Source organism: Protopterus annectens, chromosome 3.part1 (genome assembly GCF_019279795.1).
Source record: "Protopterus annectens isolate FY-2018-M chromosome 3.part1, PAN1.0, whole genome shotgun sequence".
NCBI lineage: Eukaryota > Metazoa > Chordata > Ceratodontiformes > Protopteridae > Protopterus > Protopterus annectens.
This window is the reverse complement of record NC_056732.1, coordinates 608,236,771-608,251,115: the sequence shown is the minus strand read 5'-3', so window position 1 is coordinate 608,251,115 and position 14,345 is coordinate 608,236,771. Positions and strand designations below refer to the sequence as shown.

General features: G+C 45.9%; 1 protein-coding gene across 2 annotated transcripts in view; it reads left to right on the top strand.

Annotated features, from left to right (window-relative positions):
- Nucleotides 1-14,345, top strand: part of ATP9B (ATPase phospholipid transporting 9B (putative)) — a 4,837,291-nt gene that overhangs the window by 1,863,962 nt on the left and 2,958,984 nt on the right. For both annotated transcript variants that reach the window (XM_044066988.1, XM_044066990.1), the window contains exon 9: nucleotides 3,050-3,130. In XM_044066988.1, the coding sequence (XP_043922923.1) occupies nucleotides 3,050-3,130 (81 nt within the window). The remainder of the gene's footprint in view (nucleotides 1-3,049; nucleotides 3,131-14,345) is intronic.

Genomic DNA, 14,345 nt, shown 5'->3' with positions numbered 1-14,345 from the left:
CTCCCTGATTTGTTAAAGTTGATGTTCCTTTGAAAAATAGCAGAAGACGAAGCATGTGGCCCCTGTGGCTACATATCTACTCAAAGAATGTCAGGATTTTACTTGAGGGGTTTTCAGTGTTCTTATGGCTCTTCCTGCTTCTGTTCTTCTGTTTCCTGGTCTTCCACTCCTTCCAGACACCTTGGGGACTCACAGCAAGAGGTTCTCTGATTCGATTCTCCGCTGGAGTTCTTTCTGTGCGGAGTCTGCATGTCCTCCCTGTGTTCATGTGGGTTTCCTCTGGGTGCTCCGGTTTCCTACCCCGTTTCAAACACATGCATTTGGAGCATTTCTCCCCTTCTCTGCCTCAGCTGAAAATTGCCTTCATTCCAAGTCGAACTTCCCCAGTAAACAAATGTTAAATAAGTAAATAAAGTAGCTGTCTTCTGTGCTTTTAATTTTTGATAAGGAAAGCTGTGCCATGGACAGGTATGGTAAAAATGTATATACCTCTGCTACCTTAGCCATTAGGGCTATTAATTACCAGACCCATATGACTGTGTAGGTCCTGGATGTCCTGTCACAACTGGCTGATTTGTCTGATTCAGGGGGTGAGACTTCTGCCATTTCCTTTTTGAATGCTACTTCTCAGGTGAATCCTAGTAAATGTAGTTATGATGCTTCTGATGCCTCCTCTAGGGCAGCTGCATCTGAATCTGTTATAAGGAAATATTCTTGGTTGATCCATCAGACTCTGCCTGAAGACATCAAGGCCAAATTACTGGATTCCTCCTTAGACAATCTTAATCTTTTTGGCACTGATCCTGCTGAATTGTTTAAGACCCTTCAGGATGAGGATAAAGTTGTGCAGGATTTGAAACACATATTTGTCTTTCCTGTTCCTGTTTTAGATAAATTATCCTTCTAAGCCTTTCTTTGTTTATAAGGAGCCTAAACCTCTTTCTAGGGGCAAGAAGACTTGTAGGAGAGATTTTTCAGTCAAGCCTTCTTTCCCTGACAATTCTGCTTCTCTTTGACATTCAGCCACTTATACCCCTTGGCTAGATTACTCTGCCCTGCAGGTTGATGCTTTCTTTTCCTTATTTGGCAACAGATAACTATGGATGCTTGGGTACTTTCCATTATTCAAAATTGTTATTTTATGGTCTAGAAGTCCTTTCCTGCATTTTCAGGCCTTCCTCAGACTCTTCCTTGTCTGCTCCCACGTTTTCCTGGAAGAGGCAAAGGAGACATACTCTTGGGAAAGAGTCAGACTTTGAAGGAGAAGAAGACCTTGATTGAAGGCCTGAGATGTTTTCCTCTCTTGGATATAATGCCCTCCCTCCACCCCCAAATGTCTCACCTGGAGAGACTCTTTCTTTAATGAAGGAGAGCATTAAATGAGAAGCATTGAAGGTCTTGGATGCCCAGAAAAAAATATTTGGGTTTTCTGGGTTTGTTCAGTAGTCTCTTTAGAGGTCTCCAGTGCTTGAAGTTACCTTCATAGCATCATCCCCTAGAATCAGACTCCCAAGGTCTGACTGTTTTTACAGACTGCAGGAACCTTTTAAATACCTCTGTAGAAACCCATCTGCAGATGTAGCAATGCTGTCTTTCGATATCAAAATTATCTTCCCAGTAATCAGGAGAGAAGAAATGTGGAGTGCTTTGGAAGAGGTAAATTGCTGTCACATGATTAGTTATGTAGATGAAATCTTAAAGCAATTGTATGAGGCATTAGCAGGCATCACTTATACCACTTTGAAGACAAACATAGTCAGCTTTGCCCAATCCACTTTGCAGGTGGGCAGGCATGCTGTAATATGTATGTATGTGGCTGTTGATATAGCATTCAGTGGTTGCTACTACAGCATCATGTCATTAGGAGACATGCCTAGCTAATGAGACAGCAACTGCCAGAAGATATCAAAGCGCATCTCCACAATGCAGTGCTGGATAAGGATGATAAAGATATGTGCTTTGGGCCCCACCTTCCCTAGAGATATTTCAAAAACTTGAGAAGGGGAAAGGCTCAAGATGTTGAACTTCATACCCTCCTGCCCTTCCTGTGTTACTAAGCCCTGATAGATACCTTAGACCAGAAGGATGCATTCCTACATATTCCCATACACAGAGACAGCAGGCACTTTCTGGGTTTCAAAGCAGGGGATCCTCACTACCCATTTACCTCTGCCTTTGGATTAGCTACTGCTGTCAGGGTGTTTAACCATGTGCTTGGTTCCAGTTAATGGTACGCTGCATATGCATAGTCAAGGATTTTCACACCTACCCCCTAGTTGGAGAAGCTCCTAATAAGGCCTGATCCCTGGAGAAGTTACAGAGAACAATAAATTGCACATTGGATTACTCCCAGAACCTCTCTCTTGCTCTCTGTTATCCCTTCCAGGTCGAATTTGGCACCCACCAGGGTAGTGTTTTCACTTGAGGCTGTAACAGACTCTTGTTAGTCAGAAGAACATCCTTCCATCAGGACAAACTAGCCTTCTGACTCAGTTCTTTCAAGAGATGGAAACAATACACAGGGACTGGTGCAAATTCAACTCAACTGAAGCATGAAGCAAATCCAGAAATATTTATTAATGTGAGCGCTTTCACCAGAGTGATACATCGTAGTGTCTCAAGATCTCCTGATGCAGAGGGGGGCAATCCCCATGATTTCCCACTCCTTGAACACTTTTGTTGTTTTTTTAGATTTACTGCCTAATGCACATTATTCCTGCATGTGCCTTGAGACTCAAGTCAACTGACTCTTGCATTACAGTTTAGCATAATTGTGCTTCATTGGCTCATGATCTGTACTTCACTGATTGACTTCATTTATACTCAGAATGATTTCTCCTAACTTTCACTGCTTGGCACGTGACTACAAAGTGTTAAAGAGGGAAAGAGACCTGATGTGTGTGAGAGAATGAAAGAAACAATAAACTGGTACTGTGTGCATGACGCACTGGGTTCATTTTCCATTGCTGCATAAACTTTGTTGTAGAAAAATTACAAAGTCCTTGCTACATGTGAGCATTTGTCTTTTTTTTTTTTTTACCTTTTGCAGGATCTCTTCTCAATCACTTCATACGTTTATGCACCGAAACCTCAGCTGGACATTCATGGTTTTGAAGGTACCTTTACAAGGGTAAGTTAAGTCTTTTGACAATGCATCATTATCAGTTTTCTGATCAGGTGTTAATTTTACAGACATTAGCTGGTGCAGAGGTTTAAGGCTGTGAGCTGTAGTTCCTGTGGTGCAGGTGTTGATTCCCTCACCCGTCATTTGTCTACTTTGTGACCTTGAGGAAGCCGCCTAACCATACATTGTTTCTGGATCTTGGGTAAAAAGGGACTGTGTGTCCTGAGGGTTTACCTGGTTAACGAATGGGTAATATTATTGTTGTTGATATTGATTAGAAGGACTTTCACAAACAGCTTTAAATGTATGTGAGTGATATATAAGTAGGGCATACAAAGACCATTTTTTGGTTGTTTATATTTCAATGTTGGGTAGTCCAATCTCACCTTCATTTTTACATATGGGTTTGGAGCTGATCCTCGGCTCTGACTCGGATGATTTTCAAGCTCGAAGACTTCTGGTTGGCTCGTGGCTAAGCAGGTATCCCATGGTGCACCAGTGCAATCTACAGATCTCGTTTTCTGCGTCGACAAGTTCGGATGTGCTTCTCTTGGCTCTGGTTAAGTTTTTTGCATTTTTCATTAACTCGTGTTTTTTTGCATATTTACTGGAAGTATATATTTAGGGCTTTACCTTAATTGTCTTGTAGTCTTGTGTGACAGTAGTAGTAGTAGTATCCTGTGTACCAGTAGTTAGGCGCAGTTGCGCTTTATTGCCTAGATAGTTAATTTTGGCGGTTTTGCCATTCTTAATCAATAGGGGCTCCTATTGATTAATTTCCTGTTAATCGATTATTGTTGACTGGTGGTCTTTGGCTGGGATCTGCTAAAGTCTTAATCACTTTTACAGTTGCAAATTTTTTTCCTACCTTTTTGAATGTGTGTGTGTGTGTGTGTGTGTGGTGTAGTATCCTTGGTCTGTTTGAATTAGAAGACCCAGATGTTATGTGGTCCAATCTCGCCTACATTCTTACTCACGGGTTCGGAGCCGAACATCGGCTCCAACTCCGCCAACTTATATTTTTTATAGCACAAAGTCTCTAATTGTCTGGGCTAACCTGGTATCCCATGTTGCACCACTTCACAACCCCAGATCTTGTTTGCCGCTCGTGGAGCTAGGACGTGGTCTCGCTTGGCTGTGGCTAAGTAGCTTTAAAACTTCTTTTTCTCATTGAATATTGTTCGCTTTCTTCACAAAAGCTATTTTAAAAGGTGTTTGCTTATTATTATCATTGTTTTGTGGTATGAGTGTTGTTGTGGTATCCCTCCATTCTTACGGGCTAGGCCCATTTAAGTTAGAGGACCTAGTCCTCCCTCCGTCTTATACTGAAGGGCCTTCTTAAGCCTTCTTTTGAGGAGTCCTTGGACTCTTCCTCTGGTTCACAGTCTAAAACCAAGCCTTCTAAGGATAAGAAAAGATCTCCGGCTCCATCTGTTACATCTGAGCCACCAGAGAAGACTACCAAATTGGACTCTACCTCCTCGGCTCCCTTGTCCTCGGGGCCGCAGGAGGTAGCTGTGATTCTTCAATTTGCCTCGGCTCCTATCCTGTTAGAGCCTATTTGGAGCCGATCTCCCAGTGTCAGACAAGGATCTCCAGATAGGAGATCACAGTCACCTTCTCTCTCTCCTCCAAATCCTCCAGACTCTGTGATTTGGATGTGGATAAGATGGTCCAGAGGCTCCTGCAGTCGCCGGTTTTGGCAAAATTATTTTCGGCTCCGACCCAGTCGGCTCTGGAGACAGTCCCGATGAGTGCACCCATGTTTCCTCCTCCGAGCACCTCCTTGTCTTTGGAGCCAGAGTGTTCGGCTCTGGGTGATGTTTTGCCGGCTCCGATACCTCTTGAGGCCTTATCGGTTCCGATGTCGGCTCCTACCATGTCGGCTCCGTCCTCTGGTTTCGGAACCCGGGTTTCTTCTTTCAGGCCCGAGGGGGATACTTCGGGACTTTTGTCGGTTCCAAGCCTCCCTCTCGGTGCTTCGGCTCGGGGAACTTCGGTTCCGATCGTGGCCTTGGAGGTTGGTCGATCCTCGGATTCGGGGGGACCCACCTTCGAGGCCATGAGGAGCGCACTGGCCAGATCCTCAGTCACATCACCCGGATTGGTCATTCCATTCCCTTCAACGCCAGCGAGAGCCTCTGATGTCCCCCTATCAGTTGACGGCAGAGCCCCAAGCTCTGCGGATACCCCCATGAGCGGTCCCCAACTTTCTGAGGGCCCCTCAGAGTCTGTGCCTGAGGAGCCCCCAAGAAAGAAATTGTGCAGGAGGAAGCACATAAGACTCCCAGGATGAGTCCCTCACCTCTGATACCGACCTCAAGGAGTCAGAGGGGTCCCCCAAGTCGTCCTCCAATGATGTCTCTTTCTCCGACATCCTGGAGATTTTGAGGCAGAGAGGCGGCTGGTCGTCCAAATCCCCTCTGAGAAGGAGTCGGAATTCCTCAAGGCCTTTGGGGCTCAACCCTCTGCCTCCTGGGTGTCTCCACCCTTTGATGAGCTCGTGGATTTGATCTGTCGAAGGGCATGGGGGACTCCTGACTCAGTGGAACCTGTACCAAGACGCCCTAATAAATTTCTGTCAGCTCCCCCTGGGAAAGAGTTCCTGTCTAAAGGGGTTTCTGTGGATGCCATGGTGGTGGCGGTGGCCATTCAGCAGGACGTAGCCGAGTCTTCTTCCTCCATTCATCCTCTTAACAAGGAGTCCGGGAGTATGGATTGGTACGGGAAGCATACCCTCTCTTCAGCGACCTTCACACTTTGGTCTCTGAACTATCTATGTCACTTTACTCTGCTCCAGAGAGATCTCCTTAAAGAGTTAGGAGATACTCTAACGGGTAACATACCTGAGGCATTAACACAGACGGTTAACTCCCAGTTGTCTACTCTTGGCTCAATTGTCAACTCGTCCATGAGGCTCATATCTTATGCAGCCGAAGGGGTGAGCAGGGCAGCTAGCTCAGGTGTAGGCCTTAGGAGGCAAGCCTGGATGCGCCTGTGTCATTTCGAGGAGGCCTTCAAGTCTTCCTTCACTGACGCCCCCTTTGATGGGTCCTCACTCTTTGGGACCAAAGTGAAAGACACCCTCACCAGATGTGAGCAAGAGAGAAAGACCCTGTCTGCCATAGGGGTCCGTTTTTCCCTCCCATCTAGGCCTTACCCCAAGGCTCAGAGGGGAGGAAAAATGTGGTTCAAAAAGTCACAGAAGTCTTTCCCTGCCGGTTAAGGTGAGTCCCCCTCCAGAGGCAGAGGAAGGGGTGGCTATTCTGGGAGACGCCACCCTAGGGACAGAGGAGGCCCTCGCAATTCGGGAGACAGTGATTCTTTTCGCGGGCCTTCCTATCATCGTTCCTGATGCATTGCCCGACTGTGCTATTCCCGAGCCAGTCGGGGGCCGCATTTCGTTGTACCCAGAAGCCTGGGCAAGTATCACTCAGGATCGATGGGTGCTTCATATAGTTACCGGAGGTTATTCCATCCCCTTATTGTCAGACCCTCTTCCACCCAAGAGAATCCCAGATGTTCCACCCAGTCAAAGGGATCACGCAACACTAGAAATCTCAAAGTTGCTGGAAAAAGGAGTCATCCAACCGGTCCCCCCAGACCAGATCGGATTAGGGAGTTACTCAAGACTCTTTTTGGTGCCGAAAAAAACAGGGGACCTGAGACCCATCTTGGATCTCAGCCGACTGAACCGCTACATTCTAAAGTCCAAGTTCCGAATGGTCACCCTTCAGTCTATTTTTCTGTTACTGGGAAAAGAAGTATGGATGTGCTCCATCGATCTCAAGGATGCTTACTACCATATCAAAATGGACAGGGCATCCAGGAGTCACTTACGCTTCCAGCTGGGAGCCAGTCATTTCCAGTTTCGTGCCCTGCCCTTTGGCTTCACCACAGCCCCCAGGGTGTTCACCAAGTGATGTTCTTCATCTCACATTGCTGCAGTCCTAACACTTGGGTAGTCCGCTGTCCAATATCAGAGTATAAGGCTGACGTCGGTCAAGGCGCATTTGACTGACATCAGAACGTCAGGGTACAAATGCGCATCATATCCTCAGTCTTTTTTGCCGCATGGTCTGATGCAGAAGCAGTGTTGCAAGTGCCGTTCGGCGTTCTGAAATTGTTTCAGACCGAAGTCAGAGTTAATATTTTGTTTTTCTTGCCTCAGTGGTTTACCGGATGTCAGAAAAAGTGAATAACTGTATTTCTTGTGGGAAACAGATATTACCATAATTTGTGTATACCTTGTTTGGGACCTGACTTTTGTGCTAGGTTCAATAGGTTGGATTGTGCCAGGTTGGTCTTTGGGAAGCGGTGCAATTACAATATGCCGTCGGATGCGCTTCCTCAAAGAAGCGCAAGGACAAGGCAGTTAAACCTAGGTTTCAGTGGAACCGGTGGTTCACGGAGGCCTCTATGGAGTCCCAGGGAGAAACTGTGTTTTTACAGGATGTGGCCTCCCAGGAGGCAGGTCAGGCTGTAGGGGCTTCTCAGGTAACTGTACTCCCTCCCTTCCTAAGGTGTCTAGGCTTCCAAGGCTTCTCCTAGAGGCAGGTCTAGTTTTGCTGCTGTGGGTGTCACTCCTAGTTCTTCAGGTTCAGTGCCCAAGAAGCACATGCTTAAAATGGCAGAAGATTTAATTACTTTGATTAGAGGCTCTATGCCTCCTGATAAGAGGCCTAGGATGGAACCTGTGTTGGGGATTATGAGCAGGCTCGGATGTGTCTGAGTCTTGGCTGAAGACTTGCAGGAGTATTCTCATTATTCTGATTCTGATGTGGATGATTCTACTCCTTCTGCTTCTCCTCCTGAGGATTTTTCTTTTTCAGAGACCCTTCACTCCATGAAAGAGCATTTTAAATGGGAAGGTCAGGATTTCTCTGATTCCAGGAAAAGACTTAGGAATTTTTGTTTTACCCCAGCATAGGCCTTTAGCTATACCTCCTGTTCTGAATGTGGTGGAAGATGTGTTTGCAGAGGCTTCTCTTAATCCTGATTCTTTGCCTCCTGCTCCTGTTAAACCAGATAGGTATTACAGGGTGCCTGAAGCTCATAAGTATCTTTTAAGAGTCCTAGGGCAGACCCAGAAACTGTTAGCCAGGGGCCTAAGGGTGTTAAGGCTTCTGTTGTCAAGAATCCAGTTCGCAGATAAAGAGGCCAGGGCCTTGGATAGGTGGGGAAAGAAAGTTTATACTTCTTCCACTCTAGCCATGAGAGCTTTGAATTGCCAGTTTCACATGTTGAAATATCAAAATTATCTCCTTTCACAGTTGAAATCTAAGGTTGATGCTCGGAAGGTATTGATTGTAAAGAGTTACAAGATTTAGTGCATGTTTCTGAACAGGTGGGTAAGCATTCTTTGCAATGTGGTTTTGATGCTGTTCAGGCGGGTGGCTGCCACTGGGTCAGTTCTTAGGCATGCCTGGCTGAGGGATCAAAATTTATCTGACCATGTTAAAACTAGGATTTTGGATGCCTTTGCAATCTGATGTTTTGTTTGGTTCTCCTGTTGAGGCGGTTTTAAAGAAAATGGAAGACAAGGCTAAGTCTATGCAGACTGTTAAAGATTTTTGCAGGTTCAGCCTCCAAAGTTTAGTAGAAATTGGCCTACTAATCCTTCTTATGATTCCCAGTCTAGGGGTAGATCTAGGCGTGGCAGGGGCAGAGGTCAGGGCTCTTTCAGGCCTAGAACAGGGAGTTCTCCTGCACAGTCTTCGGTGAGGAACAGACCCAATGACCTACCCTTTCAGCTGCCAGAACCTTCTGGCAGCACCTTTGGGAGGAAGGTTGGCACTTTTCAAAGAAAATTGGAGTTTGATTACCCAAGACAGATGGGTACTGGATATCATACATCACGGTTACAGGTTTTATTTCCATACCTTGCCTCCTTTCAAAGGCATGCCAGACATTCCTCCTCAACAAAGAATAGAGGCTCACAAGCAAATTTCTCTGTTACTCCAAATAGGGCCATATACAGCGGTTCCTATGCCAGAAAGGGCCTAGGATTTTATTCTCGCCTGTTCCTTGTGCCAAAGGAACACGTGGAGACCAATTTTGGATTTATCTGTCCTCAACACTTATCTGGACATTCCCAAGTTCAAAATGTTGGCGTTACAACAGCTTTTACCTCTACTGGGCAAGGATCACTGGATGGTAACTTTGGATCTCAAGGAGGCTTACCTTCATGTTCCTATCAGGCTAAGTTGCAGGAAATATCTGCGACTGGGACTTCTCACTATCAGTTCTCTGCATTGAAAGTTCTGGCTCCAGTGATAGCTTTCTTCAGGCTAAAAGGAATACAAATCTATCCTTATTTGGACGATTGCCTGATTCTGGCTCAAGGAAGCATTTGGAATATGTGATAGCAGTGCTAAGATGCCTGGGGTATTCTGTGAGCGAAATAAAGTCCAGTCTAGTACCCTCTCAAGACATGTGCTTTCTGGGTGTAAGACTGAATACAGCATCCCAGATGGCCTTTCTAACCCCGGACAAACAAAAGAATCTTTCCCTTTACTTCCATCATCTATCTCTTCAGTCCGGGCTGACTGCAAGGACAGTCCTTCAAGCCTTAGGGTTCATGGCATCTTGTATTCTGGTGCTTCCCAATGCCAAACTGCATATGAGGAAGTTGCAATGGTATCTCAAAATGTATGGACACAGCACTGCCAGGATTTGGACACTGTCATTCAAATAATACCTTGCATTCAAAAGGAATTTTTGTGGTGGGCTCAGGAATGTCACCTAAACAAGGGACTCTCTGTGCAAATTTTAACGACAGATGCCTCAGACAAAGCTTGGGGAGCTCATCTAAAAGTGGATACAAGACAAGTGGCCTGTCAGACTACAGCATCTACATATCAACTTGAAGGAGATGTTAGCAGTCCAGTTTGCATTAATAGCTTTCAAGGATTTACTTCTTCCAGGGCAGGTGTTGATTCTAACAGACAACACAACTGTCATGTGGTACATCAACAAGCAAGGGGAACACATTCTTATCCTCTATGCAGGCAAGCAATGATTTTGTGGGAGACTGCTCTCAGTTTACAACTAAGTCTTCAGGCAAGGTTTCTGCGGGAGCACAGAACTCCTTAGCAGATGTGTTAAGCAGACAAATCATGGAGTGGAAACTGGATCTTCATGTATTTCAGAAATTGACAGTGTCCTGGGGAACTCCAGACATAGATCTGTTCGCTTCTCCACTAAACCACCAGCTGCCAAAGTTTTCACAAAGCGGTTTCATCCCACAGCTTGGAAAGTGGATGCTCTTTCTTTCAGTTGGAAAAATCTTCATGTGTATGCCTTTCCACCTCTGCCTCTCCTCCCAAAGGTACTTCTAAAGGTCAGACAGGACAAGCCAAGGATGATTTTGATAGCTCCAGATTGGCCTCGACAGCACTGGTACCCATTACTGAGAAGTCTAGTACAGAAGCCTCCATGGCCTTTGCCTTTGATTCCACATCTGTTGTCCCAGGAGGACAGTCATTTGCTCAATGTCAAACTTCACTCTCTTCACCTAACAGCATGGCATATTCTGTTTTAAACCATAGAGGGTCTCAACTTCCACAACAAGTTTTGAATGTGATTTTGGAAGCTAGAAGGCCTAGTACAAGGAAAGTGAGATAAATGGAAGAGATTTTTGTTTTGGAGTGCAGCTAAGGATTTGGATGTTTCTGAGAATGATTTAAGTGTGGCTCTTCAATATCTTACTGAGTTATTGGACAAAGGTTTGTCCTTCTCTTCTATTAAGATTCATGCTGCAGCAATTTCAGCTCACTACGACTGTGACCCACCATTGTTTTCTCATCCTTTGTTCAAGCAATTTCTTAGAGGGGCAAAGAATATAAGACTGCTTGGGATCTCAATTTTGTGTTGGAGAAACTCACTCTACAACCTTTTAAGCCTGCAGCTACTGCTGAGTTGAAATATTTGTCATGGAAGACTGCTTTTGTTGGCCATTACCTCTGCAAGAAGGGTTTCTGAATTGCAGGCCCTTATGGCAGTTGAGCCTTTCTTAATTTTCCATAAGGATAGGGTATCTTACTAATCCTTCCTTTATGCCTAAAGTGGTTTCTAGTGTGGCTTTAAACCAAACTATTCATTTGCCTACTTTTTATGCAAATCCCCAAACTAAAGGGGAAAAGATTTTGCACACTTTAGATGTACACAGGCAGTTGCGATATTATTTGGACAGAACTAAAGGGTTCAGACAATCTCAGCAGTTATTAGTTTCTTTTGCTTTGTGCTCTCAGGGCAAGCCCGTGTCAAAACAAACTATTTCTAAGTGGATTGGATTTTGCATTGCTTTCTGTTATTCCCATCATGGCAAAGAGATTCCAGCTGGGATTAGGCCTCATTCCACTAGGACTACTGCCACTTCAACAGCTTTGGATATTTTGGAGGCAGCCACTTGGACTTCAGTGCATACCTTCTCTAGGCATTACCACCTTCCACTGTACTCTAAATCCAGGGCTGGTTTTGCCACTGCTGTGTTGCAGGGCATTTTGGCAGCTCCTGCTTCATTATAGTTTAGCCATCCTCCACCTACCATAAATGTAGATGTTCAAGATCTCTGTAGTTTGAGGTGGTTGTGTGGGTTGGGTTATCCATCTGAGGTATAATTGTATAATTGTATATATTGTATATATTGTACATATTTTCTGGTTGGTTGTTTAGTTGTTGTCTATGGGTTTTGACCTTTCTTTTAGGGTCTTCTGACATCTGGGGCATCTGATGTCAGTCAAAAGTGTTAGGACTGCAGCAATGTGGATCTTCGAACATCTACATTTATGGTAGGTACAAAACTGTACTTTTGGCAGTGGTGACAGCTCACCTGAGACATCAAGGATTCCAAGTGTTTCCATACCTGGACGACTGGCTCCTCACCGCCCCCACCAGGCATCTTCTCATTCAGGCCAGGGAAAAGACCATTGCCCTTTGTCATCAACTAGGAATTACCTTGAACTGGGGAAAGTCTGCCTTGCTGCCCTCACAGCGTGTCACATTTATAGGCGCAGAACTAGACACTGTTCACATGCGGGCTTTCCTGCCTCAAGAAAGGATAGAGGTGTTGCAGGGTCAGGTTCACTCATTGCTACCCCTCAAGAAGGTTCAGGCCAGATGGGTCCTACAGCTCCTGGGATCCATGGCAGCCACCATTGTTAGTGCACCTGGCCAGATTGCACGTGAGGCTTCTGCAGTGGCTTCTCTCGTCCCAGTGGTCCTTTCAGAATCTTCCCCTGTCCCTTCTGATCCTACTCACTGATCGGTGCAAACAGGACCTCTGTTGGTGGCTGAGTCCCACCAACTTGAACAAAGGGAATCCATTTATTCCTATGACTCCAGTTGCCACGGTGACCACGGACGCCTCCCAGATAGGGTGAGGGGGGCATTATCTGGGCAGGATGGTCCAAGGCACCTGGCAGGATCACGAGGTACATCTGCACATCAAAGTTCTAGAGATGAGAGCGGTGTTACTGGCGTTCAAGCACTGCAGAGCTCTCTACCCCTAGGAACGATTGCAATTCACTCAGACAACATGTCTGTCGTTTGGTACTTGAACAAGCAAGGGGGAACCAGGTCTTACCCCCTCTGCAGAGAGGCCATGCGAGTGTGGCAGTGGGCAGCGTCTTCTGACGGTTCCTAGTGGCAACGCACATTCCAGGGAAGGCCAATGTGATAGTAGACAGGCTGAGCAGAGCTATTCTGATGCCTTACGAGTGGTCCCTGAACCGCCGAGTTGCGGAGCAGATTTTCAACAGGTGGGGTCAGCCTTGCTGCGATCTTTTCGCCAATCCCCTCAGTACCAAGTGCAGTAACTACTTCACTCTGATCCCCCCACAGGGGTGTCACCCAGGGATGTTCTAGTCCACGTTTGGCCTCCCGGTCTGCTCTATGCTTTCCCTCCATTTCCTCTGCTACCAAGAGTGATCCAGAAAGCCATTTCCTCGGGAAGCAAGATGATTCTTATTGCCCCACACTGGCCTCGCCAAGTCTGGTTCTTCTTTCTTCATCAGTATGCAGTGGACAGTCCTTGGACTCTGGACCCAGCACCAGACCTACTGACATACATGTCAGGACAGTCTCATCCCTCCCTGAGGACCCTCAGGTTGACAGCCTGGCTACTCCACTTCCATCTTTAGTCAGACTTCATCGTTTTTCACCTGAGGTAGTACACATTTTATCTTCTTCTCATAAATCTACTACCAGGAAGATTTACTCCAGCAAGTGGAAAAGATTTTCAATTTGGGCTCAAGCCAAGGGACTGGATCCTTTCACAGCCCCCATCCCTGCTGTCTTAGATTTTTTATCCACTCTTTTTCAACAGGGTTCTGCTCCTGCTACCATTAAGATTCAGCTGGGCGCTATTTCCAATTTTCATACCTCTTACAAACCTTCTCTCATGGCGCATAAGCTATGTAAGGCCTTTTTGAGGGGCACCTTGTTGCTTCGGCCTTCTGTGTCAGAACCCATCATGCCATGGGATTTAAATTTTGTGTTACAGGCCCTGACATCACCTTTTGAACCAGCTGCCACCTGTGATTTAAGATTTATGTCTTGGAAGACTGAATTTTTAATAGCTATCACATCAGCCAGACGGGTGTCAGAGATTCAAGCGTTGTCCATCAAATCCCCGTATTTAATATTTCATAAGGACAGGGTTTCCTTGAGACCTAACCCTTCCTTCCTTCCTTCCGAAGGTAACCTCTGCCATTAACCTCAATCAGTCCATTGAGCTGCCAGTTTTCTTTCCTCAATTTTCCAACAGGGCAGAGTTTAAGTTTCATCAATTGGACGTACACAGGCAGCTTCGTTTTTACTTACACAGGACTAGACAACTTAAGTCTGACCAACTCTTTGTGCCCTTCTCAGAAAACAGAACAGGTTTCGCTGTTTCTAAGATTACAATTTCCAGGTGGATTTCTGACTGTATCTGCTACGTTTACTCGTCGGCAGGCAGAGAGTTACCGATGTTCATCGTGCATACAGCTGCAGTCATAACAGATGGGGTTATCCGGCCGTCAGGCGGGTCCTCGGTCGGCCGAATTCCAAAGTCTAGGTCCGGCGTCGGTTGTCATCGCTTCTTCCCTGACGTCAGTGCGGCAGGGGTATAAAAGAGGCAGCCGACGCCATTTTCTTCAATCTTTCTTGCCACGCAGTGCCCGAAGCAGAAGCAGTTCGCAAGTGCCGGTCGGCCAGCTCCTGAGATTTATGAAAGTAT